A 25627-nucleotide genomic window follows, 5' to 3' on the forward strand; every position below is an offset into this window, starting at 1 on the left:
CCACCCTTCAGACAGCATCAGAGCAACCTCAATCTTTCCCAGTAAATCATCATTCTACCATTTCTTCTCACAATACATCCCTCCCATGGCGTCTCACTAGGGACTTGAACCCCGCCATCTGCAATATTTCTGACCAAACCTCCCCAAAAATAAACATTTAACCCAAAGAGCACAATGATATTTCCTGTTGACTGACCGTGGTCCTTCAAGTCGCCCAGCAATATAGTGCGCAGGTCCAACCACACCCTGATATTATTCCTGAACCTGACTCCAAAAATTAGACACCTACTGGACAGTAGGGCTGGACGATATATCACATTTATTTGATTAATTTGAATGTATGTTTTTGCAAAAAAATTAAAATGCCTGTATTGCAAAATCAAGTTGTTTTGTTTGTTTTTAATGAGGGTCCACTTGCTGTCATGTTGTGTGTTAAAGGTAAATATATATATATTTTTAATTTAACTAGGCAAGTCAGTTAAGAACAAATTCTTATTTTCAATGATGGCCTAGGAACAGTGGGTTAACTGCCTGTTCAGGGGCAGAACGACAGATTTGTACCTTGTCAGCTCGGGGATTTGAACTTGCAACCTTCCGGTTACTAGTCCAACGCTCTAACCACTAGGCTACCCTGCCGCCCCTACACTCTAACCACTAGACTACCTGCCGCCCTACACTCTAACCACTAGGCTACCCTGCCACCTCTACACTCTAACCACTAGGCTACCCTGCCGCCCCTACACTCTAACCACTAGGCTACCCTGCCGCCCCCTACACTCTAACCACAGGACCCTGCCGCCCCACACTCTAACCACTAGGCTGCCGCCCCCTACACTCTAACCACCAGGCTACCTGCCACCTCTACACTCTAACCACCAGGCTACCCTGCCACCTCTACACTCTAACCACCAGGCTTGCCGCCCCTACACTCTAACCACTAAACCCCTGCCCCCTACACTCTAACCACCAGGCTACCCTGCCGTCTACACTCTAACCACCAGGCTACCCTGCCGCCCCTACACTCTAACCACCAGGCTACCCTGCCACCCCTACACTCTAACCACCAGGCTACCCTGCCACCCCCTACACTCTAACCACCAGGCTACCCTGCCACCCCTACACTCTAACCACCAGGCTACCCTGCCACCCCTACACTCTAACCACTCTAACCACCAGGCTACCCTGCCACCCCTACACTCTAACCACCAGGCTACCCTGCCACCCCTACACTCTAACCACCAGGCTACCCTGCCACCCCTACACTCTAACCACCAGGCTACCCTGCCGCCCCTACACTCTAACCACCAGGCTACCCTGCCACCCCTACACTCTAACCACCAGGCTACCCTGCCACCCCTACACTCTAACCACCAGGCTACCCTGCCACCCCTACACTCTAACCACCAGGCTACCTGCCGCCCCTACACTCTAACCACTAGGCTACCTGCCGCCCCTACACTCTAACCACTAGGCTACCTGCCACCTCTACACTCTAACCACCAGGCTACCCTGCCACCTCTACACTCTAACCACCAGGCTACCTGCCACCCCTACACTCTAACCACTAGGCTACTCTGCCGCCCTGTTGTCTTTTTGGTCTCCTTTGCTCCTTCTGTGCTGTGTGCACTTTCCCCATTTTACATCAGATATCTGTATATGACGACGAAATGCTCATGTCTCCTCCCTAACAACAGGAGTTGTTGTCCCAAAGTGAAGGCAGGCGACAAGTTTAGGTTCAAAATAAGCACATTGAAACACATTGGGCTTGTTTTGGCGAGAGTGAAACCTCTCTCTCTCTCTCTCTCTCTCTGCCTCTTTTTCTCCCAAGTCCCTACCACTCACAACAAAGATGAGAGATCACTTCTTCGTCACTGACAAGCAGGTTCAACTCGCTATTTGCATTTGAGGTTTGGTCTAACACTCGGTCATATGGACCCTGAAACACATGGAGACATTATTTAACTGTAATTGAGGAGAAGTTAACCTCCCTAACCAATCCCTGTCTATGTTTCAACTCCTCACATTTCAAACAGAGCACACACACACTAGACACACACACACTATAGACACAAGCAGAGCAGACACCACTCAAACAAGATGCCAAATGAATGCTCATTTTGTGGCTAGCGCATTACAGTACCACGTACCACTAGCAGCATTTTAGTCAAATAAAGACTGCTATACAGGCTGTTTAGTCTGTGTTTTATAAATGTGCAATACGCATTATAAACGATTATATAAGGAACTGGCAAATCGTTGTCATTCTGAGAAATAAGGTAGGCCACTTGATTTCAACATGTGAACAATGTGAACAGGCTAGCCTGCTGTTCAAACAGCTGTGTTTTCTTTAATAACAATTCAACTGTTCTGCCTTGTTAGCTAGCAAATAGATTCTAAACTTGAAATATAAAATATGAGCTGGCTACTCACTAGCACGTGGGCTTGTGCTGGAGAGATTGTTTCTGAGACCGGTGTTAATGTGCATCATGCACGGTTCTGGTTAAAGCTGTAACAAAAAGACCATTTGTACAGACAGACCTGAAAGCCGGATCAGTGACAGCATAAAAGCAAAAAAGCAGGTACAACTATTTTGATTCCATTATTAGTGGGGTCTTATGGTTGTGGAAGGCATATAATCAGCCTAGGTATAATTTCACAAGCCCTGAAGTTATTTTATTATTGATGACCGTTTTTAAAAATGAAGTGTATTTTACCTTGAAAATTGTACAACAAAGTTTATTTTGAGAATAACATTTTTAAAATATCAAGACATATCGTGAATCGCCAATAAATTTGAACATAAACGGAGATATGATTATTGAGCCATACTGCCCAGCCCTACAGGACAGTACCAGAGAGACATGCTATTGAGCCATATCACCCAGCCCTAAAGGACAGTACCAGAGAGACATGCTATTGAGCCATACTGCCCAGTCCTACAGGACAGTACCAGAGAGACATGCTATTGAGCCATACTGCCCAGTCCTACAGGACCCAGACATGCTATTGAGCCTACCGCCCACAGGACAGTACCAGAGAGACATGCTATTGAGCCATACTGCCCAGCCCTACAGGACAGTACCAGAGAGACATGCTATGCCCAGTCCTGACAGTACCAGAGAGACATGCATATCCCAGACCTGATGGACAGTACCAGAGAGACATGCTATTGAGCCATATCGCCCAGCCCTACAGGACAGTACCAGAGAGACATGCTATTGAGCCATATCACCCAGACCTGATGGACAGTACCAGAGAGACATGCTATTGAGCCATACTGCCCAGCCCTACAGGACAGTACCAGAGAGACATGCTATTGAGCCATATCACCCAGACCTGATGGACAGTACCAGAGAGACATGCTATTGAGCCATACCAGAGAGACATGCTATTGAGCCCAGCCCTACAGGACAGTACCAGAGAGACATGCTATTGAGCCATACTGCCCAGCCCTACAGGACAGTACCAGAGAGACATGCTAGCCCTTGAGTACAGGACAGTACCAGAGAGACATGCTATTGAGTCATATCGCCCAGCCCTACAGGACAGTACCAGAGAGACATGCTATTGAGCCATATCACCCAGACCTGATGGACAGTACCAGAGAGACATGCCAGAGAGCCATACTGCCCAGCCCTACAGGACAGTACCAGAGAGACATGCTATTGAGCCATATCACCCAGACCTGATGGACAGTACCAGAGAGACATGCTATTGAGCCATACTGCCCAGCCCTACAGGACAGTACCAGAGAGACATGCTATTGAGCCATACAGGACAGTACCAGAGAGACATGCGCCCAGACCTGACAGGACAGTACCAGAGAGACATGCTATTGAGCCATACTGCCCAGCCCTACAGGACAGTACCAGAGAGACATGCTATTGAGCCATCACCCAGACCTGATGGACAGTACCAGAGAGACATGCTATTGAGCCATACCGCCCAGCCCTACAGGACAGTACCAGAGAGACATGCTATTGAGCCATACTGCCCAGCCCTACAGGACAGTACCAGAGAGACATGCTATTGAGCCATACTGCCCAGCCCTACAGGACAGTACCAGAGAGACATGCTATTGAGCCATACTGCCCAGCCCTACAGGACAGTACCAGAGAGACATGCTGAGCCATACTGCCCAGCCATACTGCCCAGCCCTACAGGACAGTACCAGAGAGACATGCTATTGAGCCATACTGCCCAGCCCTACAGGACAGTACCAGAGAGACATGCTATTGAGCCATACTGCCCAGCCCTACAGGACAGTACCAGAGAGACATGCTATTGAGCCATACTGCCCAGCCCTACAGGACAGTACCAGAGAGACATGCTATTGAGCCATGCCCAGCCCTACAGGACAGTACCAGCCATACTGCCCAGCCCTACAGGACAGGACAGTACCAGAGAGACATGCTATTGAGCCATACTGCCCAGCCCTACAGGACAGTACCAGAGAGACATGCTATTGAGCCATACTGCCCAGCCCTACAGGACAGTACCAGAGAGACATGCTATTGAGCCATACTGCCCAGCCCTACAGGACAGTACCAGAGAGACATGCTATTGAGCTATATTGAGCCATACTGCCCAGCCCTACAGGACAGTACCAGAGAGACATGCTATTGAGCCATATCATCCAGCCCTACAGGACAGTACCAGAGAGACATGCTATTGAGCCATACTGCCCAGCCCTACAGGACAGTACCAAAGAGACACGCTATTGATTCTGCACCGGTCTGTCTGTTCAATACCCAATATATACTGAGCATTATTTCTGGAGAGAATTTTATATAATAGCTTAAATTTAAAAGAGCAAATTGATGCATCTGTTGTTTTGTATAACAGCTCAAACCCGTTGCCATGGTCCTGGGACATCGAAGATCCGTTTTATGTCGCTTAGTTGTCAACCCTCTTGACTGTAAGTGAAACTGATACATTTTACGATTTATAAGGAGTCATGATTCTGATTCTTAATTGTTGGCAGACAAACTAATTCATTATTTTCGCAAAATATTTAGCTGGTCCGTGTTTCTCCAGGGTGCTGTTGGAGAGATACACCGCTATGGCGCTCCATCAACGTCCCGTCAAAAGATAATCTACATAAATCATGTAGCCTACGGTAGGCTACATCATCTATGACAATGTCGTGAAACAGACACTTTTTTTTACCTCATACAAGCACGCTTCTCCGATCAAAGAGACTAAACAAAATTAAGGCCATAAAAAAAAAGCTATTCGATGTGAATGACATGTTAACAAATATTACATCCTAAAAATCAGGCTAGCCACACTTGCTGTCCAGGAGTTTCACCCTGCGGGCTAAATCATGATAATCAGTTATTACAAGTTTATATTCCTTAAATGGTTTTTGACTAACTGATTATAGCAACAACAAAAAAAATACAATACTTCAGCATTTCCTGCTGTGTAAATACATGGACTCATTGCAAATAGGTGAATGTTGGGTAGCTGATATTCAGAGCTTAAACAGACAAAATGATTAGTCACAGGAATCAAGACTAATAACACAATGCAAATGTCTGTTTTACAAACGGTACCACGCAGACACCGGCTACACTATTCTAGTTGTTTAGGGCGGATTTTATGTTGTTGTCTCGTCTAGGGCGGAAGAACGGCCAGGACCGGGCCTGCACTGCCGTGTTTGTTCACGAACCACTAAACTGGAATTATTGACGATATCGTCATATCTAGACTGTCAACATTAGTCGTTCTTAAATGCACAAAAATATTAATCCACCTACAGCTGTTGTTGAACATAAACTAGCTATTTAACTCACCAAATTCATTGTAGAAAAGACAGCTAGCTAGCAAGCTAACGTAGCTAGCAAGTCCCTGTCCTCCCTTTTTTCCACGTGGAAAATGAGGTAGCTTGCTAGCTTTTATCTCGTCAGTTTTGGCTCAGGATCATTTATGACTTTCAAACAAAGTTGTCCTGTGGCTGTTGCATTTCGGAGATTGAAAATAGGATATATTTATAGTTGGCTCCAAGCACGAACGTTTCAGCTACTATCTTGCAAGGTAGCAACTTCCGCTTTGACTGGCATTGTTGTTCTTCTTCTACGGTATTTTTGCGGTCCGCAAACAAGTATTGGGTGCATTCCGCCACCTCCTGTACAAGTGGTAAACGATAGAAGAAGAAAAAAAAAACTAAATTGTTGGAAATAAACAAACATTAAAAACCTATCCTACTCCGTCTGTCACAGTCCAACTCAAGTCACATCCTGATAACGGCTCAGTGGCCTTTGAGGACAGAACTTTCTGTGACAGGATTTCTTGCAAGGCCTCGGCTGTAAACTCAGAGTCACAAAAGAGCGTTCTGTATGCGCCAAAAAAATTACTCAAATGTTCTCTGATTTCTTCTTTGTTATGTGCTGCGTAGTTTATGACGAGGCACTAAACGCAACAAAGACCAACTTTTTTCACGCGCAATATATCAGGATCCCTTGGTTGCCGAGAAACATTCACAAGTGCAGGCTCTATTACCATGACGCCACTCGCCCCTTCCACTCGCCTCCAGATAGGAGACACACTGGACAGCCCTCGCTCTTGCCACCTCTGTCTCCTTAACTGGACAATCCGGGAAATGAAGGCGCATATTCGCCACTTACAGTTGCAGCATAACCTCAGCTAGCACACGATATTCTTCCGGTCTGCATACACTTGACACGTGACAAATTATTTTTTGCATTTATGACACGAGAGGGGTTTGTGCACAAAAGCTCTTAGACGATATTTCACAAATCTTAACTTTACATGAGAAGGGAGAGACTTTTCATCGAAGAACAGTAGTATGGACGATGTGAATTTCCTTACTCCATCCACCATACCCGTCAGTTGACATGCACCAATCACTTCACCTACTTCCTCGGCTGGGTCATCATGAAGTGCTTTGAGAGACTAGTCAAGGACCATATCACCTCCACCCTACCTGACACCCTTGACCCACTCCAATTTGCTTACCGCCCAAATAGGTCCACAGACGATGCAATCTCAACCACACTGCACACTGCCCTAACCCATCTGGACAAGAGGAATACCTATGTGAGAATGCTGTTCATCGACTACAGCTCGGCATTCAACACCATAGTACCCTCCAAGCTCGTCATCAAGCTCGAGACCCTGGGTCTCGACCCCGCCCTGTGCAACTGGGTACTGGACTTCCTGACGGGCCGCCCCCAGGTGGTGAGGGTAGGCAACAACATCTCCTCCCCGCTGATCCTCAACACTGGGGCCCCACAAGGGTGCGTTCTGAGCCCTCTCCTGTACTCCCTGTTCACCCACGACTGCGTGGCCATGCACGCCTCCAACTCAATCATCAAGTTTGCGGACGATACAACAGTGGTAGGCTTGATTACCAACAACGACGAGACGGCCTACAGGGAGGAGGTGAGGGCCCTCGGAGTGTGGTGTCGGGAAAATAACCTCACACTCAACGTCAACAAAACTAAGGAGATGATTGTGGACTTCAGGAAACAGCAGAGGGAACACCCCCATCCACATAGATGGAACAGTAGTGGAGAGGGTAGCAAGTTTTAAGTTCCTCGGCATACACATCACAGACAAACTGAATTGGTCCACTCACACAGACAGCATCGTGAGGAAGGCGCAGCAGCGCCTCTTCAACCTCAGGAGGCTGAAGAAATTCGGCTTGTCACCAAAAGCACTCACAAACTTCTACAGATGCACAATCGAGAGCATCCTGGCGGGCTGTATCACCGCCTGGTATGGCAACTGCACCGCCCTCAACCGTAAGGCTCTCCAGAGGGTAGTGAGGTCTGCACAACGCATCACCGGGGCAAACTACCTGCCCTCCAGGACACCTACACCACCCGATGCTACAGGAAGGCCATAAAGATCATCAAGGACATCAACCACCCGAGCCACTGCCTGTTCACCCCGCTGTCATCCAGAAGGCGAGGTCAGTACAGGTGCATCAAAGCTGGGACCGAGAGACTGAAAAACAGCTTCTATCTCAAGGCCATCAGACTGTTAAACAGCCACCACTAACATTGAGTGGCTACTGCCAACACACTGTCAATGACACTGACTCTACTCCAGCCACTTTAATCATGGGAATTGATGGGAAATTATGTAAATATATCACTAGCCACTTTAAACAATGCTACCTTATATAATGTTACTTACCCTACATTGTTCATCTCATATGCATACGTTGATACTGTACTCTATATCATCGACTGCATCCTTATGTAATACATGTATCACTAGCCACTTTAACTATGCCACTTGGTTTACATACTTCTCATATGTATATACTGTACTCGATACCATCTACTGTATCTTGCCTATGCTGCTCTGTACCATCACTCATTCATATATCCTTATGTACATATTCTTCATCCCCTTACACTGTGTATAAGACAGTAGTTTTTTTGGAATTGTTAGTTAGATTACTTGCTCGTTATTACTGCATTGTCGGAACTAGAAGCACAAGCATTTCGCTACACTCGCATTAACATCTGCTAACCATGTGTATGTGACAAATAAAATTTGATTTGATTTGATTTGGGTAGCCTAGTGGTTAGAGCTTTGGACTAGTAACTGAAAGGTTGCAAAATCGAATCCCCGAGCTGACAAGGTAAAAATATGTCGTTCTGCCCCTGAACAAGGCAGTTAACCCACTCTAGGCTGTCATTGAAAATAAGAATGTGTTCTTAACTGACTTGCCTAGTTAAATAAAGGTTAAATAAAAATATATAATCTGCATACGCCACCCTAGAGATAACCCTCCTTGACCGGCGCCCTGCTTTGGAAATCCATGCACAAAACATTACATTCAAATGGCTTTTTGAGGCGCAAAGCATGCTCCTTCTGCCCCAGTGGACACACCCAAAACATCTGAATAAGCCCCAAGAGGACATTCCCCAGTTGATCTACTAACACGCTCTTCCAGATCTATCAAAAAGCCTCTGATCTTACATTTAGCCTCACCTCTACCCAGTGGAGCCCGAAGATCTATTGCATCATGTTTTAGCACCCTTTTTTGGCTATTTTATTTGGACACTATTGCATTTGAAGAGATTTAATCTGGCAAAGTGTAATAAAAATAAATATATATAAATGATTCATAAAAGCCAACTCACTGACCTAAAACAGGATAAGCCTGTTACCTTTTTAGGAACATCGCTACCAAGAACTGTGCTATTAACATAAGGGAACATCTCTACCAAGAGAACTGAACAAGAACTGTGCTATTAACATAAAGGATCATCTCTACCAAGAGAACTGAACAAGAACTGTGCTATTAACATAAAGGATCATCTCTACCAAGAGAACTGAACAAGAACTGTGCTATTAACATAAAGGATCATCTCTACCAAGAGAACTGAACAAGAACTGTGCTATTAACATAAAGGATCATCTCTACCAAGAGAACTGAACAAGAACTGTGCTATTAACATAAGGGAACATCTCTACCAAGAGAACTTAACAAGAACTGTGCTATTAACATAAGTAATGTACATGTATAAATTGCATGGGAATTAATGATAATAATAAATAAATGGGGGACTGGGTGGTGGCAGAGCCATATTACTGTACCATTGATTTGGTCCAATGCAGTTCTGTCTGAACGTTCTGAGAGCTCCACCTTCTCCATAGCTGAATAAAGGCACCAACATGGCAGCCGTTCTAAAACCTGGCCCCTCTCTCGCTCTCTCTCTCTCTCTCTCTCTCTGTGTATATGCCTCAGGGTGATGGTAGTTGATGATGTCATCTCTAACGGGTATCTAGTCTTCACATAGAATGGTGTGGTTCTTTACAACAACAACGGTGTGATTCACATAGGAAATGTACAAGTATAAAATGCATTAATAATATTAGGTGTGGTACCAATATTGAACTGTGACTGAACTGAGGAGTCCAAAAAAAGTCACACACACCACGTAGTAACTCAATGATTTTAATGAACCCATGTTTCTGTTCACAGTGAACAGTGAATTTGGATGGGAGGGGGAAATGTTCATATATAATAAATTACAACCAAATTCGGAATCTGTAGAACTGGATTCAAGCACAGATGTGGGAAAAGAGGTCACTGGAACGCAGGACGCTGTGACGGCGTCGTTGGCTCACATTCAACAAATCTGATCCAACCAAGGGGATATATTCGTCAAATCCGTCGTGTGATTTATGTGATGTAACAGGCCCACCAAGTGGTTACTGAAGTCCGGTTTCTAAATATTTGTCTGTTTCCTCTGCATGACACATTTTTGAAGTTGTCCCTTTTCCTGTTTTAGAAGAAGTAACTGCTAAATGCTAACATCCTGCTCTTATGAGCTTGTAGCATCCATCAACGATGTGTGTTAGTCAAAGTCCTTTTGTTACTATAATGCAGTTGATTTGGTGATGATGACATGAAGATGTGTTAGGGGGTTAACATCCATACAAGCATTATACTCTGATTCTTACCTCAACATGTAGTGAGGGGACCATGAGGAGATTCGGGATCTTTCCCCCCATGGCATCTTTCTCCCACCTGTGTCCATGGCATTTCTATTGTTTTGGTCGAGTTCCATTGACCTCTTTACCGCATATATATATATATATAGATAGAATAGATAGGTGTCATAATGCCTAGTGCTAGAGGAGTCCAGCAGTGGAACTTTGGACTTTTCTGAGTTTATGGAAGGTTCTGGAACTGATCCTGGGGAGGGAGATGGATCTGGAACTTGGTGCTGTTCAGATTTATTTGAGGGTTCTGGAACTGATCCTGGGGAGGGAAATGGATCTGGAACTTGGTGCTGTTCAGATTTATTTGAGGGTTCTGGAACTGATCCTGGGGAGGGAAATGGATCTGGAACTTGGTGCTGTTCAGATTTATTTGAGGGTTCTGGAACTGATCCTGGGGAGGCAGATCTGTACACACTTCACCTGCTGCGTGTGATTTCTGGTGCACTTTCAATGTTCCCGTTCTAGCAAAGCTCTTTCCACATTCTCCACAGATGTATGGCTTCTCTCCTGTGTGTGTTCGCATGTGATCTTTCAGGTGTTGTGAATGAGCAAATGTCTTCTCACACCGATCGCAGATATGAGGTTTCTCTCCAGTGTGCATTCGCAGGTGTGCTTTGAGTTGTTGCGAATGAGCGAATCTCATCTCACACTGATCACAGACAAACGGCTTCTCTCCAGTGTGTGTTCTCATGTGTGATTTCAGGTGTTGTGGTTGAGTGAATTTCCTCTCACACTGATCACAGCTAAATGGCTTCTCTCCTGTGTGCGTTCGCAGGTGTTCTTTCAGGTGTTGTGAATGACCAAATTTCTTCCCACATTGATCACAGCCGTAAGGTTTCTCTCCAGTGTGCATTCTCTGGTGAACTTTCAACCTGCCTGATTCACGAAAGCTCTTCCCACACCGGTCACAGCAGTACGGTTTCTCCCTGTATGAGTCAGCTTATGTTTAATCAGGGTTCCTGACAGAGCAAAACTTTTCCCACATAGATCACAGCTGTAAGGCTTCTCTCCTGTGTGTGTCCTCCGATGGTTAGCCAGGGTATGTGATTCAAAGAAACTCTTCCCACAATCTGCGCAGCTGTAAGGCTTCTCTCCCACATGTTGTTTTCGCTTGTGCTTTGCCAGGGATCCCGGATTGACAAAGCTCTGCCCACACTGATCACAGACATACGGTTTCTCTCCTGTGTGCGAACGACGGTGGCTGGCCAGTAGGCCTGACTGAGAAAAGCTCTTCCCACACTTCTCACAGCTGTAGGGTTTCTCTCCAGTGTGTGTTCGCTGGTGTCGGTTCAGATTGAAGGCTACGTTAAAAGTCTTCCCACATACATCACAGCTATGAGGTTTCTCTCCAGTGTGTGTTCTCAGATGAGTTGCCAGGCTTCCTGACTGTGTGAATGTCTTCCCACACTGATTACAACTGTAAGGCTTCTCTCCAGTGTGTGTTCGCTGAGTCACTTCCGACTGTCGAGGCTTTCCAGCTTCACGGCAGTCTGCAGCGTCCCCATCACCATCAGACTGGCTGGGACTCGAGGACACGCTGCTTGATGCACTGGAGCTCACAGTTACATGTCTACCATCCTCCTGTATACCTCTGATGTCCTCTTTCAGTCGGAGTAACCAAGACTTTGAATCCTCGTTTTCCCAGATTTCCTCCATGATTTGACGCCGCAGCGTGCGTTCACTGTTTTCTTTACCTTTGAACCGATCCTCGGAGCCTATTCCACAACGAACGCACAGGTAACATAAGTTGTCCTTGGTTAGAGTGTATAAACTCTGTTCCAGTCCATCCAACAGCTTGTCCCTCTTGTGACTCATGTTGTCCTGCTGTTGGGAACAACAACAATGCAGTCAATGGCAAGACAGCAGGAAGTCCATACACTTTGGATGATCTGTAGAAGAAGAAGAGAGCAGGAAGTAAATTAACTGTAAAAAAACAGCAGGAAGTCCATATACTTTAGATGACCTGTAGAAAAAGAAGACAGCAGGAAGTCCATACAATTTAGATGACCTGTAGAAAAAGAAGACAGCAGGAAGTCCATACACTTTAGATGACCTGTAGTAGAAGAAGACAGCAGGAAGTCCATACACTTTAGATGACCTGTAGTAGAAGAAGACAGCAGGAAGTCCATACACTTTAGATGACCTGTAGTAGAAGAAGAAGACAGCAGGAAGTCCATACACTTTAGATGACCTGTAGTAGAAGAAGACAGCAGGAAGTCCATACACTTTAGATGACCTGTAGTAGAAGAAGACAGCAGGAAGTCCATACACTTTAGATGACCTGTAGTAGAAGAAGACAGCAGGAAGTCCATACACTTTAGATGACCTGTAGTAGAAGAAGACAGCAGGAAGTCCATACACTTTAGATGACCTGTAGAAAAAGAAGACAGCAGGAAGTCCATACACTTTAGATGACCTGTAGTAGAAGAAGACAGCAGGAAGTCCATACACTTTAGATGACCTGTAGTAGAAGAAGACAGCAGGAAGTCCATACACTTTAGATGACCTGTAGTAGAAGACAGCAGGAAGTCCATACACTTTAGATGACCTGTAGTAGAAGGATAGTGTCAAAATATATATATATCCAATACTTTGATGTTTACTGATCACATGTTACCGATTGAATATTTCCGTGGCATTTCAACTTTCGATGTGAAACCGACATGCTGTTGTAATATCAATTAATGCTTTTTATGTACATTGTATGTTTATATAACATTAGTATTTAGAGGCTAGTAATCTCAACACTTTACACTCTAGCCCGTAAACGGGTTGAAAATGGCTGATTAGGTCACTGATAAGGGAATTACATTGGAACACAGTGGCTGTACAGTAACATTCTACACATGATGTCAGAGCTCCGAGCTGTATGAGAGTCAACTGATAGATGCTCTAAAACCGTGAGCACCACACACACACACACACAACAAGATCTCACCCCCATCCCTCCTGCTAATTGGGACTTCTGCGCATTGTGTCGTCTGAGTAAGAGAGGACTCGATGTGTTCTGAGTTAAGGATTAGAATAAATTCCACTCTGATGTCATTCATATAAGCATCTTGGAGATGCAGGGCTGGGTTCCAAACCCCAAAAACTACAAGTGCTTGCTTCAGTTCCTCAATGGCAAAGCTAGGAGAGTTTTATTTTTTTAAACACCTTAAAGATGATGGCTCTTTCGCTGTGTCAAAGTGCAATGAGATGACTTAGTATCAGAACACACATTGAAGAGGTGTGTGGCCACTTGGAGACACCAGTTAGTCCTCTTACTGAAACCCTTGTCATTTCTGGGGTCTTAGTTGCACCTACCCAAGCCCTTGATCCTGACTGCATTACACATAAGAGTAATTGGATGAAGGCATCTTCTGTACGGGGAGTTTTGTTAATAGCCCCGATGCTTGGTCTGAACATTAAACACACAACACGTGCGGTAAGGTTTGGAAGCATAAGGTCCTTATCTTTCATATCAGAGAGAACCATTTTAAAATAAAATTTAAATAAAAAAAAAAAGGTTAAATTGATGCATTCTAATTATGTTTCTGAATGTCTCCAGTGTATTTTAGGATGTTATAAAGAGAGGACCATAGATCATCATCAAATCGTCTCTAGAACATTACTATATCATACGTGTATAATAATACATAAAAAAACGTTAACCTTGATTGAATAAGACACAAATAAACCTTCCACTATTCTATAAAGACATAAATTTACCGCACATATTCATTGAGTTGGCGCTGCCTATTTAGCTTACAGTTAGCTAACGATAGCATGCTAACTCACCAGCGGTAAAAGGACAAGTCCAAAGTTTCCACGGGATGACCGCTACTTTCGTTGACGTTGAGATTGAATTGTCTTTCCTCTGAGGTCAGTTTGTCGATGTACTTTATAGATCGATTGTATAAAGTATGCCAAGCACAGAATATTTTGTGAAGAATCGCCAGTGTAGGCCAGAAGCGAAATTACTTCCGCTTTCCTATGGCCACTTCTTCTTCTACTATATAATGGCGGGCCACAAACCAACGTTAAAGGTGCATGCCGCCACCTACTGTGCTGGAGTGGGTGCTCAATCCCGGTTTACAACATCTCTAAATCATCCTACCTAACTCAGTATTTCTGAGAAAATAAAAAAAAAAGCCTACTAACTTCTAACAGACCCTCCCCCATCCTCAAAATACCTTCCAACCTCAATGACCCTATACTTCAATCTGTCCCTCTCTTAAACACACTTACAACAATATAACAACACATACTCCATCGTTTCATACATACACTCCATACACTCGAGACACAAGCCATTCACATGCTTGCCAAACAGATGTAATGACGAGTTCAATGTCCAAAGCGCAATCGAGCAAACACCACCTCTTCCTTTGCATCTTGGTCCACAACGTTTCTTTAGAGGGCATATAAATCCCGGGCCTTGGGCTCAGAGTCCCATCTCTTCTGACACACATCTATCAAAATGGCTCTGATCCTACATTTGGCCTCATCTCTACCCAGTGGAACATTAATATCAATTATATCTAATTTCAAAACTCTTTTGGCTAACAGGTCTACAATATAATTTCCTTCCGCACCCGGGGCGGCAGGGTAGCCTAGTGGACTAGTAATCGGAAGGTTGCAAGTTCAAACCCCCGAGCTGACAAGGTACAAATCTGTCGTTCTGCCCCTGAACAGGCAGTTAACCCACTGTTCCTGGGCTGTCATTGAAAATAAGAATTTGTTGCCTATTTAAATAAAGGTAAAATTTACCTGACTTGCCTATTTAAATAAAGGTAAAATTAAAAAATTAAAAAATTAAACCCCTGTAACGACATCAACTCTTGCACCACATCCATCGTCATGACACACTAATGATCTTGTTTCCATTGTATCTTCCACAATAATACCATTACCATCAAATCCAATTGTATTTGTCGCAAGCGCCGAATACAACAGGTGTAGATCATTTACAGTGAAATGCTTACTTTACAAGCCCTTATTCACCAACAATGCAGTTTTAAGAAATCAAATCAAATCAAATTTTATTTGTCACATACACATGAAAAACTGTGTGTTAAGTTAAAAAAAAATAGATAAGTAAAAAATAAGAAATAAAATTAACAAATAATGAAAGAGCATTAGCATCTGTATGTGTGCTTTCCCATAAACTACTAGTCGCCACACCATATCTCCCTAGAGCCCAATCCTCCTGATATTTCATCAAACATCGCTACAGATAGTCGGCGACATGGGTTGTAAAAAAAAAAAAAAGTGTTGTAACTTAATTTTACTACCTGCACTGTAGATTTCCACCATCACATCATTGATATTCAGATGGGACAGTTATATTACAATATACAAGACCTTCCCTTAGGAACGTAGCACACCCACCACAATGTTCAGATGATATATCAGATCTGATTGGACAATAACCAGGAACAATACAGTCAAGACGTGGTCTAAGCCATGTTTCTTGAACACATATGACATCAGGTTGGATCTCTAAATCTATTACACATTTGTTAAACTCCTGGCCAGTTAGCAAAAAGGCTTCTGGCCAGTTAGCAAAAAGGCTTCTGGCCAGTTAGCAAAAAGGCTTCTGGCCAGTTAGCAAAAAGGCTTCTGGCCAGTTAGCAAAAAGGCTTCTGACCAGTTAGCAAAAAGGCTTCTGGCCAGTTAGCAAAAAGGCTTCTGACCAGTTAGCAAAAAGGCTTCTGACCAGTTAGCAAAAAGGCTTCTGGCCAGTTAGCAAAAAGGCTTCTGGCCAGTTAGCAAAAAGGCTTCTGGCCAGTTAGCAAAAAGGCTTCTGGCCAGTTAGCAAAGGCTTCTGGCCAGTTAGCAAAAAGGCTTCTGGCCAGTTAGCAAAAGGCTTCTGGCCAGTTAGCAAAAAGGCTTCTGGCCAGTTAGCAAAAGGCTTCTGGCCAGTTAGCAAAAGGCTTCTGGCCTGCTTCTGGCCAGTTAGCAAAAAGGCTTCTGGCCAGTTAGCAAAAGGCTTCTGGCATTCCACTGAAGGATAACCAAAAAAAAAACACAACTCTAATTATCATCATACTGAGACATTCCATCATTGGTATTACATATCAACAATCATGGAGACAGTAACATCTGTTACTCCTAAAAACTCTGTTGCAGCTTCCACAATGACCTTCAACATGGTAGTTTTTCTTTCCACAGAAGCAGTCAGGTTGATGACCTTTGACCTAGCCTTCATTAGAAAGGTTATCAAGTCAATCTGAGTAACTATTAAGGTGAACCTTTTTTTGCATGACACATTTGTGTGTGAGAACAAGATTTCTGAACAGGTCTGGTATCAGTGTCTGGAGCCACAACATTAACAACGTGTCCTGCAGTAGCTCTACTTATACCAGGACTGACCCTGTCGTCTCCATCATTCTGCCGAGTGTGCGTTCTGTGTGGTTGGGGTTGGTTTAAAATACGATTTTAAGAAGAGAATTGTAAAAATATATGCAGGGTTTTTTACTTTACGGCTGTGGTAATGATCCACGCTATCTGGGATCCCTGGGACGTCCATACCGCACTACCACATTGAAGTCGACATTTAAGATGGTAGTGGTTATAGGTTTAGGATTTAAGTTAGTGACATCCCAAGGATCCCTGTTAGCACAAACCCTGTGGTAACTCGTGACCACTCTTCTCCTGTGGATCTGGTTGAAAATGCATAACATGGCGCGGCTACGTCACCTACACACAAACACATCCACCCACACTCATCATCATCATCATCATCATTGCAGCCAACCTGATAACAAATATGTTAAACCAATGACAGTTTATGGGTCAACTTTTATTTGTCACAAAAGACATAGACAACAAACACATTGGATTAAGGATTATGGTAGATCTGTTGCTAGAGACTGGGTTAGGATTAGGGTTAGGGTTATGGTAGATCTGTTGCTAGAGACTGGGTTAGGATTAGGCCAAAACATTTATATAGTTTATTAGTAATAAACATTTAAGGTTAGGATTTGAAATAAACATTTATACCGTTGTGTCGTGCATAAGAACAGCCCATAGCCGTGGTATATTGGCCATATACCACACCCCCTCGGGCCTTATTGCTTAATTACAGACCTGTTCAATAGCACTACTTCAAAATAACACATTTCAAAACAGCTCATTTCACATTTAGGCAAAAAGGGTTTTCTACTAACTCTGATTCCAGATCTATTGAAGACTGCCCTCACAGATCACTGTCAAATCACAAAGCTCCAGCACAGAGATCGGTGTCCTGATTGGTCAATGAATAACTCAACCGTTCAATCAATAAAATAATCATTCAATATAGCCAATGAATGAGCTGGTGGAGCAGCACAGCCACCGTGGCACTCCCAGCAGCCTGACAGGAAGCTCCTGTGGAGGGAAACAGAAGTTGAACAACAGAAGTTGAACAACACCTTCTAACAGACAGACAGACAGACAGACAGACAGACAGACAGACAGACAGACAGACAGACAGACAGACAGACAGACAGACAGACAGACAGACAGACAGACAGACAGACAGACAGACAGACAGAGACAGACAGACAGACAGACAGACAGACAGACAGACACACAGACAGACAGACAGACAGAGACAGACAGACAGAGACAGACACACAGAACAGACACACAGACACACAGACAGACAGACAGACAGACACACAGACAGACAGACAGACAGACAGACAGACAGACAGACACAGACAGACAGACACACAGACAGACAGACAGACAGACAGACAGACAGACAGACCTCTAGCAGCACGGTCATGTAGGACCTCCACCTCCACTGTGTGATTGGCTCTTCCGATACGGTTCAAAGCCATGAGGGTGTAATTCCCAGCATCCTCTCTGCTCAGGTGTGTGGGCGGGGTCAGTACCTGTCCGTCTCTCAGCCAGGTGACCGAAGGGAGGGGATTGCCTCTGACATCACAAGTTAGCCCCTCCCCTGCTCGCACCTGCAGCTTGGCAGAACAGGAGAACTCAGGAGCGACTGGGGGGGGGAATACGAAACTTCAGTGAAACAACCATATTATAATCATCATCATGACCTCATAATTACATCCCCCATCATTTGATCCCCGTCATCTTTACAACCATCATAACCCACAGTACTGATCTGTACAGATAGACATTACCAATCGAGTCACGAATCACCAGATGGACTCACAGTGCACAGTTGTGTTGAGGCGGTCTGATTCCATTACAGCAGGAGGTCGGGGTCCCTCTGGTCCCAGATCCAACATGGCTGAACAAAACCACTGGGCCCCGTCATCAACACTAGTGGGGGAGAACTGCAGGGAATAGCTCTCGTTCACCGGTTGCCTCATGTCATTGTTCAATTGTAGAATGTCATTGTTCAGTGGTTGTGTGTATAACACTGTCTGTTCACCATTGGTAGAGACTTTGAAGAAGGTCACTCTGAGGTGCTCAATAGGAGCGGTGTTCTGGACAAGACAATGCAGAGAGTACTGATGCCCCTCAACCACGGGACCAGAGTGGTTTAAATATCTGATGGAGACTCTGTCTGGAAGCTCTGTGGAGGAAGGGAAACACACACGCACCATTGAAATGAACAGGGTGTGTTTCTGGTCAGTGTGTTACGAACAGGTTTCTGATCAGTTACTAACAGGTTTCTGGTCAGTGTGTTAATAACAGGTTTCTGATCAGTTACTAACAGGTTTCTGATCAGTTACAAACAGGTTTCTGGTCAGTGTGTTAATAACAGGTTTCTGATCAGTTACAAACAGGTTTCTGGTCAGTGTGTTAATAACAGGTTTCTGATCAGTTACAAACAGGTTTCTGATCAGTGTGTTAATAACAGGTTTCTGATCAGTTACAAACAGGTTTCTGGTCAGTGTGTCAATAACAGGTTTCTGATCAGTGTGTTACTAACAGGTTTCTGATCAGTTACTAAAAGGTTTCTGGTCAGTGTGTTACTAACAGGTTTCTGGTCAGTGTGTCAAAAGCAGGTTTCTGATCAGTGTGTTACTAACAGGTTTCTGATCAGTTACTAAAAGGTTTATGGTCAGTGTGTCACTAACAGGTTTCTGGTCAGTTACTAACAGGTTTCTGGACAGTGTGTTACTAACAGGTTTCTGGTCAGTTACTAACAGGTTTCTGGTCAGTTACTAACAGGTTTCTTGTCAGTGTGTTACTAACAGGTTTCTGCACAGACAAAATATACTGGGAGACACGAGAGACAGTCAGAGAGCAAACATACAAGGGAAGTTACTCACTGTAAACAGTAACTTTCAGCACTCTGGCACACTGGCCTCCCACCTCAGAGATCTCAAAGCATTGAGGCTTTATATTCCAGTCAGTCAGGCTGTCTACTCTCCAAGTCAGCTCTTTCACCTCAGTGCCAAAGAGCGGAAATTCTCCTAGGCTCGACTCCCAGCCCATAGAGGTGACCGTATCGGAGGTGCAGTTGGCCGAAGCAGGGGCTCCATACTTCACCACCAGCCCAGCAGGACTGACCACCAGGGAACAGGACTCACACACGCCTGGAGAGAGAAACGGATGGGGGGGAAGGGAGGGGAGAGATATTATGTCTGTGAGTGGAGAGCCTGGAAGTGTCAGGAAACCAACGTCTTAACAATTACGCAAATAGGAAACCAGACTACACACTTTTTGAGAGACGAGAGAGAGAGAGAGCGAGAGCGAGAGCGAGAGCGAGAGCGAGAGCGAGAGCGAGAGCGAGAGAGAGAGCTGGGGAGGAGGGTGCTGGTGGGACAGGAGGAAAGGGAAGTGACCTCACTGTTGTCATTGACAGAGAATGCTGACGACGCCAAAATCCAAACACAGCACAGCACACGCACACACACACACGCACACACACACACGCACACACACTTAATATCCAAAAATGAGGAGAGGAAAGGAGTTCCTGACAGGAAGGAAGGAGTCCCTGACCTAGCCAATCATCTCTCTGTGACCATTTTTCAGCCAATTACCTCATTCCTCTCTATGAACAGTGTTCAGTGGTCCTTGGGGATATTATGATCTCATTTACATTCACTGACATAGGCAATACATGTACAGTCATGATAGCACTGTGTGTGTGTGTGTGTGTGTGTGCGTGCGTGCGTGTATTTGTTCAACCGCCATCTCTATCTCTCTCAACCTCAATCTTAGTGTAATATAATCCAAAACACACGTGACATTAGACATCTGAAATCATAATTTCAAAGTTGATTCGCCACCTGCAAAGCATACAACAGCTGTAAAACAGTACAGTGGAATTCTTACCTTGAGAACTCTTTCCCATCAATGCAGTGATAATAATAATGATAATAATACTAATGATATAGATAATAATAGAAAATAGAATTATAAAAAATACAGGAAGTATGATATACTTTCTTTATTTTAAACCAATTGTTTCCTGGTGATCTAATAGTCACCTTTCTAAATACTAAATCTCTTTCATGATCTACTGCTCTGTATCAAGCCTCTCTCCTTCTCACTCATTTTCTCTCTCACACACACACAGACACACACACACACACTCATACTGACACTCATACTCACACTCATACTCATACTCATACACACTCTCTCACACACACACACACACACTCACACTCACACTCACACTCACACTCACACTCACACTCATACTCACACTCATACTCACACTCATACTCACACTCACACTCACACACACACTCACCTGGCTTCAGAAGGTGGAGGATGAGGAGGAGAGAGAGTGCGTGCATGCTGCGTCTGTTCCTTCACTGAGAGATCAGTAGGTGCACAATGCTCCCCTCAAGAGTTCTCTTAGTAACTGAGCCGAAGACAGTGTGTGTGTGTGTGTCCAGCTCATTGTCCCTTTTCTTTCGTCTTTTGGGTTTGTCCTGTGACTAACCTGGGTGTTCCTACTGTTCTGACTACGACCGTGTTCCAAGAATGGCACCCTATTCCCTATATAGTGCACTACTTTTAACCAGACTCCTATGGCCAATGGTATCCTATTCCCTATATTGTGCACTACTTAGGACGCAGGGTGCCATTTGGGATGCAGACCTGTGAGAGGAAGGAAGGGAGAGAGAGTGCTTGTCTCTAAACACAATGTGGAGTAAGAAGGGTGGGCAGAACACAAACACCATTTACAGCACACAGTACATACGCACTATAGTATCAGATACTATGTCTGCTAATGAAGAGGCTACACACATACACACTATAGTATCAGATACTATGTCTGCTAATGAGTTGAATAGGAGGAGGCTACCTACATACACACTAAAGTATCAGATACTATGTCTGCTAATGAGTTGAATAGGAGGAGGCTACCTACATACACACTATAGTATCAGATACTATGTCTGCTAAATGAATAGGAGAGGCTACACATACACACATAGTATCAGATACACTGAATAGTATACACACAGATACTATGTCTGCTAATGAGTTGAATAGGAGGAGGCTACCTACATACACACTATAGTATCAGATACTATGTCTGCTAATGAGTTGAATAGGAGGAGGCTACCTACATACAGATACTATGTCTGCTAATAGGCTATACACACTATAGTATCAGACTATGTCTGCTAATGAGTTGAATAGGAGGAGGCTACCTACATACACACTATAGTATCAGATACTATGTCTGCTAATGAGTTGAATAGGAGGAGGCTACCTACATACACACTAAAGTATCAGATACTATGTCTGCTAATGAGTTGAATGAGGCTACCTACATACACACTATAGTTCAGATACTATGTCTGCTAATGAGTTGAATAGGTTGTCTACCTACATACACACTAAAGTTCAGACACTTTGTGTTTGTGCTGCTTGCTGTCATGTATTGTTGTCTCTCATCTTGTCCCTTTGTGCTGTTGTCTCTTTACAGTCTCTCTTTAGGTAGTGTCTCTTTAGGTAGTGTCTCTTTAGGTAGTGTCTCTTTAGGTAGTGTCTCTTTAGGTAGTGTCTCTTTAGGTAGTGTCTCTTTAGGTAGTGTCTCTTTAGGTAGTGTCTCTTTAGGTAGTGTCTCTTTAGGTAGTGTCTCTTTAGGTAGTGTCTCTTTAGGTAGTGTCTCTTTAGGTAGTGTCTCTTTAGGTAGTGTCTCTTTAGGTAGTGTCTCTTTAGGTAGTGTCTCTTTAGGTAGTGTCTCTTTAGGTAGAGTCTCTTTAGGTAGTGTCTCTTTAGGTAATCTCAGCCCCCGTCCCCGCAGGAGGACTTTTGCCTTTTGGTAGGCCGTCATTGTAAATAAGAATTTGTTGTTAACTGACTTGCCAAGTTAAATAAAGGTTAAATAAATAAATATGTCTGCTAGTGTGTTGAATAGTAGGCGATTCCAAAATAATAGGAGAAGGCTAAACACAGAGCTGATCATAAGTGGAGAAATACATGTTTGATAACCAGTATATGATTGGAAATATATGCACAATTATAATCCTATCGTTTATTTCGCCTTCATTACCCATTTACACACGGTTTACAGGTCACGACTCTTATGTTGAAGGATTTTTCAACCCAACGTGACGTCACCCGGAAGTTATTCCTTAGCTGGCGTCAAATAGTTTTCCACCGATATTCTCATCCCAACAAACAAATTATTTCAGGTAGCTAGGAAATTCGTTTAAATGTGTTTTACATTTTCATTTGGTACTTTAATGAGTTATTTAAATAACGCATGGCTCAGACAAACTCTAGAGTCTTTTAAGAGTGTTTGTTATCCTAGCTTGTAAGCTAGCTAACGTTACACTTACCATTGTCTTGGGTTGGAAAGTGACGGCAGCTCAATAGGTTGGTGTCTTTCTAGCTAGCTAACACTATGCATCGTGTTTTTTGTCCATAATATAGTATTTAGCTATTGCTTTTGACTACGAAAAGTTATACACTCGTATGTTGCTCTGGATAATCAGCGTACACATGTTCACATTGCACCCCTTTCCCAAATGTGGTATAACCTGTTTGTTTTTTAAACTCACCTTTTATACCACCTCTGGTTCTACTGACCCACCTCTAGCCCACCATGTCTGAACCGGGTTCTGGGTGAGGCGTTCCAGTCCAGAGAAGCTCACAACAGGGTCCAGAGGTGGTGTCAGTGAAGCTGGAGGACTGCGGTCAAACACTGGAACTCAATGTGATTGTGAAAGAGGAGGAGAATGGAGAGGTTAAAGAAGAAAAGCGCGGAAATCAAAGAAGATAAGGAAGAGGGGAGAGAGAGAGGTCCAAAACGAAGAGGAGAGAAATGCTGATATGGCTCCTCCAGGTGAGTGAGGTTGGATGTATGGAGAGATGTCAATAACAAAATAATACAGTTGTGACCTAAACATTTCCTAAGTGATTCCATTCATTGAATCTAGTTAGGTGGAGTTTGCCTTCTGCCTCTCTCTCCCTGCAGCCTAGAACTGGAAAGCGACATAAAAGGCGTGACTCATGACGTGTCTGTTTACCGCTAGCTCTGCTAGCTCTGCAAAGCAGCGGAAATAGGTAACTTGTGGGTGAATCCCTTTACGTAAGAACTGCAAAGTAAGCTGGTCATACCAAGCATCATTTAACTATTTTGATTTAGGTATAAAATATATATATATAAAATAATAATTATTTTATGAAACATTGAATTTGGCCTTACTGCTTTTAGCCCATAGAAATAAAATGCATCAAATAACAGATTCATACATGGAAAAACAGATAACAATCATTTTATAATTGTACATGTTTGGACCCATGTTTTTGTCACTAGACTATTTCTGTATGTACTTCCATTCATTTATTGTAGCTGATACCGGGCTACCTTCAGACGAGTCTGGTTGGCGTCCTAGAACAAAACACTACAGGACACTACGTCCTAGAACAAAACACTACAGGACACTACGTTCTAGAACAAAACACTACAGGACACTACAGGACACTACGTCCTAGAACAAAACACTACAGGACACTACAGGACACTACGGACACTACGTTCTAGAACAAAACACTACAGGACACTACGTCCTAGAACAAAACACTACAGGACACTACGTCCTAGAACAAAACACTACAGGACACTACGTCCTAGAACAAAACACTACACAGGAACAAAACACTACAGGACACTACGTCCTAGAACAAAACACTACGGGACACTACGTCCTAGAACAAAACACTACAGGACACTACAGGACACTACGTCCTAGAACAAAACACTACGGGACACTACGTCCTAGAACAAAACAAAACACTAGAACAAAACACTACAGGACACACTAGAACAAAACACTACAGGACACTCGTCCTAGAACAAAACACTACAGGACACTACAGGACACTACAGGACGTCCTAGAACAAAACACTACAGGACACTACGGGACTACGTCCTAGAACAAAACACTACAGGACACTACGTCCTAGAACAAAACACTACAGGACACTACGTCCTAGAACAAAACACTACAGGACACTACAGGACGTCCTAGAACAAAACACTACAGGACACTACGGGACACTACGTCCTAGAACAAAACACTACAGGACACTACGTCCTAGAACAAAACACTACGGGACACTACGTCCTAGAACAAAACACTACAGGACACTACAGGACACTACGTCCTAGAACAAAACACTACAGGACACTACGTCCCTAGAACAAAACACTACAGGACACTACGTCCTAGAACAAAACACTACAGGACACTACGTCCAGAACAAAATACTACAGGACACTACGTCCTAGAACAAAACACTACAGGACACTACGTCCTAGAACAAAACACTACAGGACACTACGTCCTAGAACAAAACACTACGGGACACTACGTCCTAGAACAAAACACTACAGGACACTACGGGACACTACGTCCTAGAACAAAACACTACAGGACACTACGTCCTAGAACAAAACACTACGAGACACTACGTCCTAGAACAAGACACTACGGGACACTACGTCCTAGAACAAAACACTACAGGACACTACGTCCTAGAACAAAACACTACGAGACACTACGTCCTAGAACAAAACACTACAGGACACTACGTCCTAGAACAAAACACTACAGGACACTACGTCCTAGAACAAAACACTACAGGACACTACGTCCTAGAACAAAACACTACAGGACACTACGTCCTAGAACAAAACACTACAGGACACTACGTCCTAGAACAAAACACTACAGGACACTACGTCCTAGAACAAAA

The 25627-nt window shown here is 43.9% G+C and overlaps 2 protein-coding genes and 1 long non-coding RNA gene across 4 annotated transcripts in view; 1 reads left to right on the top strand and 2 right to left on the bottom strand.

Annotated features, from left to right (window-relative positions):
* Window positions 1–9998: 9998 nt before the first annotated feature.
* LOC112248002 (zinc finger protein 2) lies at window positions 9999–14474 on the bottom strand. The gene is given in 3 exon segments (XM_042317683.1): window positions 9999–11421; window positions 11424–12383; window positions 14275–14474. Coding segments are annotated over 2 exon segments (1644 nt in total). The 5' UTR covers window positions 12310–12383; window positions 14275–14474; the 3' UTR covers window positions 9999–10663.
* Window positions 14475–17260: 2786 nt separating this feature from the next.
* Window positions 17261–23562, bottom strand: LOC121845774 (vascular cell adhesion protein 1-like). 2 transcript variants are annotated; one of them, XM_042317688.1, is made up of 5 exons: window positions 23427–23562; window positions 19719–19985; window positions 18650–19015; window positions 18233–18472; window positions 17261–17847 (listed from the first exon to the last, which is right to left on the bottom strand). In XM_042317688.1, exons 2-5 carry the CDS (start codon window positions 19882–19884, stop codon window positions 17774–17776), a joined length of 846 nt encoding a protein of 281 aa, XP_042173622.1. In that variant the 5' UTR covers window positions 19885–19985; window positions 23427–23562; the 3' UTR covers window positions 17261–17773. The 2 variants fall into 2 exon arrangements, with proteins under 2 accessions (XP_042173622.1, XP_042173621.1); XM_042317687.1 differs by lacking the exon at window positions 23427–23562 and adding an exon at window positions 21155–21331.
* Window positions 22968–25627, top strand: part of LOC121845776 — a 9143-nt gene continuing 6483 nt past the window's right edge. The window contains exons 1-2 of the long non-coding RNA XR_006082771.1: window positions 22968–23241; window positions 23465–23710. This is a non-coding gene — a long non-coding RNA (uncharacterized LOC121845776). The remainder of the gene's footprint in view (window positions 23242–23464; window positions 23711–25627) is intronic.

The sequence above is a fragment of the Oncorhynchus tshawytscha genome, unplaced genomic scaffold, assembly GCF_018296145.1.
Source record: "Oncorhynchus tshawytscha isolate Ot180627B unplaced genomic scaffold, Otsh_v2.0 Un_contig_3872_pilon_pilon, whole genome shotgun sequence".
Taxonomy (NCBI): Eukaryota; Metazoa; Chordata; class Actinopteri; order Salmoniformes; family Salmonidae; genus Oncorhynchus; species Oncorhynchus tshawytscha.